Source organism: Lytechinus pictus, chromosome 2 (assembly GCF_037042905.1).
Source record: "Lytechinus pictus isolate F3 Inbred chromosome 2, Lp3.0, whole genome shotgun sequence".
Taxonomy (NCBI): Eukaryota; Metazoa; Echinodermata; class Echinoidea; order Temnopleuroida; family Toxopneustidae; genus Lytechinus; species Lytechinus pictus.
Window position 1 is genome coordinate 42,316,936 of NC_087246.1, and position 6,832 is coordinate 42,323,767.

General features: G+C 44.8%; 1 protein-coding gene across 1 annotated transcript; it reads right to left on the reverse strand.

Moving 5' to 3' along the window:
- Positions 1 to 1,777: 1,777 nt before the first annotated feature.
- On the reverse strand, positions 1,778 to 4,327 carry LOC135153232 (uncharacterized protein K02A2.6-like). The gene has a single exon (XM_064095651.1). The coding sequence runs from the start codon at positions 4,325 to 4,327 to the stop codon at positions 1,778 to 1,780; it is 2,550 nt and encodes an 849-aa protein (XP_063951721.1).
- Positions 4,328 to 6,832: the final 2,505 nt, after the last annotated feature.

Genomic DNA, 6,832 nt, shown 5'->3' on the forward strand with positions numbered 1-6,832 from the left:
TCTCTGAGAAGTTAGGAATGTATGCTGCTAGGTATGTGAATAATCCTAGGCTTCTCTGAACATCTTCCTTGTCCTTGGGTGATGGCATTGATGTGATAGCTTCTACCTTGCTCGGATCCGGGTAGATACTTGGAACCAAAGAAGTTGATGGCTTCCTTTTTGATAGTACACTTGGAGCTGTTGGACACCAACCAAGCCTTCTTACTTTGCTGTCTCCATGAGTAAGTAGAGATTCCTATCGTGTTCCTCCTCCGTTCTTCCTATGATCGCTATGTCATCTGCGATGCATATGCAGCCTTGCACATTTTGGACGATCCTATCCATATGCTGCTGGAAGATATCCTGACTAGTGCATAATTTAATTTCCTGGGGTCAAGACAAATCCTGATGGAGCCATCTTTCTACACAACAGTGGTCATGGAGCTGCACCAATCGGTGTGATACTCGATTTTTCTGATGACTCCTTGCTGCTCCATATTGTCCAGTTCCGCCTTGTTTTTGTCTTTCAAGTGTACGCTGCACTTGCAGGGTGCGTCTATGGTAGGTTTAGCGTTGTCCTTGACATGAAGCATCGCCTTCCCCCGGAAACTACCAATAGCGTCAAACTGATTCGGATATGCTTGTTTGAGATCCCTTACACTTGTGATAGGCGTTTGTTTAGGTTTAGGATTGGGTGTAGGTGTTTTGTTGTGCATTGAGTGAATTGTGATAATTCCAAGGTCAGTGCAACCTAACAACCTTAGGATCACTGGACCTTTGACATCTGCTACATAGAATGTCTGTGTTGACAATTTTGTACTCTTGTATCTACACTTTATGTCTAGTGTACCCTTACATGGAATTGGTGTCTCTCCGTAAGCTATAAGTTTTACTGTTGTTTGTGTTAGCTTATAAGGAGCACAATAAGCTAAAGAAGTCACACGGAGACGTGATCGTACAATAACACCTTGAAGTCATGTTGTTTAGCATCTCATGTGAGGGCGCTGCTTACAGGCACGCTATGATTTGCATATACATTGAATACACATGGTGCTAGTCTGGGTATTCAGCCTAAATATCCCATAACATCTCCCTTTCTTTATCTTTTTTGTTTGTTTTTGTTTTACAACAATATCACATGTTCCATAATACCCCTCTGTCAACAATTTTTTTATTTTTTATTTTTTTTTTTTCAAAACCAAAATTATCAGTAACTTTGAACCAAAACTAGCGCCATGGATTTTCCTTCTTTTTTTTTTGTTTTACAATAATCAAAATTGGGAATGAAACATAATAAAACGTGTTCATTAAAATATTGTCCAGTGTTTTATGAGTCATTTGTTTCCACGTGTTTCTCCAGACTGTTGGCTATAGTTGTGTCTATGTTCAATCTGATCTAAATCTTGATGTAGTTTCCTTTCTTTCTTTGTCTTAAATCTTGCCAGCCGTGTAAGTTAACTTGCATTTTTTTTTAATCACTTTTCATTGGTATGATCCAAACTCAGACAGTTGAATTCACAAATTGTTTTTTTTTTTTTTGCTAAACTATCGAACACTATAACAAAATAAAATAATATAAACAAGATGGGATGATAGAGCGAAGGTATCAATCCCCAACCATGAGCCTCGGGATTATTCTGCCCGCCGTTGTGGCTCAGGTTGCCTAACTAGCTGTGACGCTCATTCCTAGACGATTCAAGTGGTTATCCCTGCGTTTAAAGACACAATTTGATCCAAGTAGAAACAAAATGATTGCTCCATCGGTTGATCCTCACATGAACCAATGTGTTTCTGAATCCTAAGTAAGAATAAAATCATTGTACTTTGCTGGGATTTTCTTCTGCCGCTGTGGTCTACCTCCACGGGATGTAGGAGGTGGAGATTCCTGGGTTACTTCCTGTTGCTCAATGGCACTGCTACGGCCAGTACGCTCCTCAGATGAAGACTGAAGGCGAGTGCGTTGTCGCTGATGCTCAACTTCTGTCGGCTCTGTAGAGGGTGCCTCAGGAGCACTGTTGGCTGTTGCTCTCAGGAACCTGCGGTTGCGTCGAAATTGATGGCCGTCATCCGTCTGTACCAAGTATGACCTGTCGCCAAGGATCTTTCTACACACCGCTTGTCTCCAGGGTTGGTGAGGGAGATCAGGCTGTAGAAGTACACCTTGGCCGATTCTAAGTTCTGGTAGATCCTTAGCCCCTCGGTCATACTGGAGCTTGGCCTTCTGCTTTCTCAATTTGATTTGCTCAGGAACATTTGGTACTACATGAGGCATTAGTAGTACGTCTGGTGTGGGAAGGCCTGTACGAGTGCGTCTTGACATCAGTTTCTGGACAGCACTCACTCCATCAGGATCAGGAGTGTTCCTCCATTCCAGTATTGCTCGTTGGACATCGCTACCTTCCTTCACAGCTTTCTTGATGATCGTTTTTACTATCTTTACAGCTGACTCAGATTTTCCATTGCTCTGGCTGTATCTGGGTGAGCTTGTCACGTGTTCAAAGTCCCATTCTGCTGCAAATTGGGCGTATTCCTGGGCCACAAATTGTGGTCCATTGTCTGTTATGACTCGCTCCGGGATGCCATAACGTGCGAAATGTTGTTTAGTGCACTGGGCAACATCTCCGGCTCTCGTGGCATCCATCTGGTCCAGCTCCCAGTAGTCAGAGTAGAAGTCTACCGTCACCAGATAATCCTTGTTATTCACATGGAATAAATCTTGTCCCACAACCTTCCATGGCCTGCTTGGTATTTCAGCTGACATCATTGTTTCCTTTTGCTGTTTGGGCTTCATGGAATTGCATGTAGGGCATTGCTCCACCTTTTCTCTGACTTGGGCTGCCATTCCAGGCCAGAAAAGTGTGTCCCTAGCCCGTCTGATGCAGGCCTCTATTCCTAGGTGGCTCCTGTGCACTTTTTCCACCATCATACTTCGTAGTGCCATAGGGATGATCACCTTCTGTCCCTTAAACAAGATTCCATTCTGGGCTGTAATCTCATCCCTGTAATTGAAGTACTCCCGGATGCTACCAGGAACAGCCTCCTTGTTGTCTGGCCATCCTTGTCGGACCATTAACATTAGCTCCTGAAGCTGTTGGTCTGTACCGGTGCTACATCTCAGTTGGTGCTCAGTGGCTGCACTTACTTTCAAGAGATCCATCTGGTTGATGACCTCGAGTTCGTCAAAGATCCTGGATTCTTTCCTGTCATTGGGTAAGTAAGCACGGCTCAGCCAATCAGCTATGTGCATATCTTTTCCTGGCTTATGCTGTAGCTGCAACTGGTATCTTTGTAGCCTCATCAACATTCTTTGAAGCCTTTTTGGTGCTCTGTGCAAACTCTTGCCAAAGATTGGCACCAGGGGCTTATGGTCAGTCTCGACAGTTGTCTTCTTGCCTTGAATATAGTGTGCAAATCTGTCACAAGCAAACACAATGGAGAGGCACTCCTTCTCTATCTGTGCATAACACTGTTCCGTTCTTGAAAGAGCTCTGGATGCGAAGACCACTGGTTGTCCATTCTGTAAGAGTGTGGCTCCAAGACCCTTTTCTGATGCATCACACTGAATTGTCACTTCCTGTGTTATATCAAAGTACTTCAGCACAGGTGCCTGTGTGAGCATCTTCTTGATTTCTCCCAGAGCTTGGTCGTGGTATTCGAGCCATTCAAAGTGTGCCTCTTTATCTGTCAGTCTCCGGAGAGGCTCTGCTACTTCTGAAAGCCTGGGAAGAAACTTGGCTAGGTAGGTAACACTACCTAGCAGCCTTTGGACACCCTTTTTGTCTGCTGGGGGTGCCATTCCCACGACAGCTCGAATCTTCTCTGGATCGGGACGTAATCCATCTGTTGACAGCTTATGGCCCATGTACGTCACTGTACTTTGTCTCAGCTTCAGCTTGGCCCTATTGAGCTTCAGATTCACCTTACGAGCCCTTTTAAGGAACTCTTCTAAGTTCCTATCGTGGTCAGCAAGTGCTTCTTCCTTGGTGTCGCCTGAGCCAAACACTATGAAGTCATCAGCTATGACTTCAACTCCTGGCAGGCCCTCAATAATCTCATGCTGTCTACGTTGAAATTCCTCGGGTGCTGAGGAAATCCCGAATGGCATGCGCTTGTATCTGTAACGCCCGAACGGTGTGGAGAAAGTTGTCAGGTAGCTACTGGCCTCGTCCATCTTTACTTGCCAGAAGCCATCCTTGGCGTCTAATACTGTGAAGACCTTGGCTTTGGCTAAATTTGGAAGGATATCATCAATGACCGGAATGGGGTAGTGTGGCCTCTTTATGGCTCTATTAAGATCTTTTGGATCTAGGCATATGCGCAATTTCTGAGGCTTCTTTACAACTACCATACTGCTAATCCAATCGGTTGGTTCCGAGATCTTTGCTATAATCCCTCTTTCTTCTAGCTCAGTCAGCTTCTTTCTTAGGTCATTCTTGATATGCACTGGGACTCGCCTTGCCGGATGTTTTACTGGAGTGATTGTCTCATCTATAGTCAATTTGTATGCTCCCGGCAGGCATCCCGAGTCCTTGAAATACATCCTTGTATTCCTCGATGAGGTCTCTGGACTGGGCCATATTGTGCACTTCCTCCTTCGCTAGGACCTTGATCACTCCCATCCTTATAGATGTCTCAGCACTAATCAATGGGATCTCCTTCGCGGTTTCGACTATCTTGAAGTGGAGTTTGTATGACTTTCCACGGAAGTAGCACGTCAGGTCCCTCTCTCCTATAACTGTTAGGAAGGAGTGTTCTGCATACAGCCTTATCCTTGACTGGGAGGGATTCAATGTCGGGCGATCTATCCCTTCCAGCTTAGCAAGCGTTTGATACGGCATTACATTGCAAGTTGCTCCCGTATCAACCTGGCATCGTATTGATTTTTTGTCATCTCTGTCTCCAACTTCCACCCTCACAAAGATTCTTTTTTCTTGGGTATCATTCAGCAGCTTAACCTCTTCCAGGGTGAAAGTAAAGTCATCCTCTGAACTGAGTTCAGCTACATCATCGCCAGCATGTACTTGTTCCGATGTGGTCTTGCAGACCTTAGCGAAGTGATGCTTGCGCTTGCATTTGGAGCACTCTTTTCCATAGGCTGGGCAATTATCACGACCTTTTTTGTGCTTGAGCCCACAATACTTGCAAGCGTTGCTGTTCTTAGCTGAGTTCTTTGAGCTATCAGGTCTGCCTTTCCATTTGCCTTTCAACTTCTGTTGGTGTCGGCCTTCATTTTTGGCAGGCTTACTCTTGGCGAAGTTGACTTCCTGAAGGGATTGCTCTCCATTAGTCATCATTTTCAGCTGATGCGTGGTGGCCTCACTGATTTTTAGAGTGTCAAATGCTTTATTTAGGGTGCACTCTTCCTCCCGGAAAAGTCTGACCCTGGCCCCTTGGTCGCGGCTGCCCATCACCAGGCGATCCCGGATCATTTCCTCCAGTGCGGCGTCACGAAACTTGCACGTGCTGGCAAGCTGTCTCAATCGCTCAAGAAATTGTGTCACCGTTTCATGAGGTTGCTGCTCTGCTGCATTGAACATAAATCTTTCATACAGCACATTCCTCTTTGCTACAAAATGTTTCTCCAGTGCGTCCAATATCATTTGACAAGTAAGGACTTGACCTTCCGGTACACACACTTTGAGACCAGCCAACACGCTTCTACAATCTTGCCCCATTATTGTCTTTAATGTGGCCACCTGGACTTTATTCTCCTTTCTCTCCATTTCTGTCGCCGTGAAATAATCATCCCACGTCTCTCTGAAATTAGTCCAGTTTTTCTCTGTATTTCCTTTGCACACCATAGGTGTGGGCGGGGGAATTTGATACAACGCCATCTTATTCTAGTGAATATTCCTTCAACCAGTCACTCGTACGCCAGAATGCATGTACTTACGGTATTAGGGTAGGTACAGTACACAGTCTCTCGGTAACTCACCGGTATCGGAAGTCCACTGCTACACACGTCGCGCGATTCCACACAACGAGTTCGACGAGTACAGGTTCGGCGATTTCATTCCAAAAGTCACCCTTCTCTCAGTTTTAAATGTGCATCAACACAGTTCATGATTGTAGAACCGATTTTTATCCATCACTCTGACACCATGTTAGCTTATAAGGAGCACAATAAGCTAAAGAAGTCACACGGAGACGTGATCGTACAATAACACCTTGAAGTCATGTTGTTTAGCATCTCATGTGAGGGCGCTGCTTACAGGCACGCTATGATTTGCATATACATTGAATACACATGGTGCTAGTCTGGGTATTCAGCCTAAATATCCCATAACAGTTTGTTTCACTACTGATTCCCACTTTGGACCGTATATTGCTTTGGCGGTACGTAGGGCGATAGTGTTAGCATTTGCCCCTGAGTCCACTTTTAGGTAAAGCTTATGTTGACCTACTCTCTGTGGGCATATTATGTCAATGTTAGCAAATGCTACAGTACCTTCTAGATTTACAACTGTGTGTGGTCCATTAGTGTGTATGGTGTCGAATTGTGCTACATTGAATGGACTATCTGTAGATTGATAATGATCATGATCTGTGGTAGTATCATGTGTTATGTCCATTTCGCTTATCGGTTTACTCTTTCGACTTTTCGACTTTGATCGTGATTTGTTATGTTTTGGTTTACGATCATCAGATACCATGTCGGATCTTCGGTCATCTGATCTACGATTCTGTTTACGACTATGATCATTTTTCAATTTACGACAGAATTTGGCCCAATGGCCCTTGGTGCCACAGGCACAGCACTCTTCGTCATACGCAGGGCACTGACGAGGTTTGTGGAAACGTCCGCAGTTACCACACGCTTTTCGTCCCTGGTTACGCTTGAACGAATTGATAT

Coding starts and splice junctions, on each gene's coding strand:
- LOC135153232 (XM_064095651.1), bottom strand. CDS start 4,327: ATGGTAGTTGTAAAGAAGCCTCAGAAATTGCGCATATGCCTAGATCCA.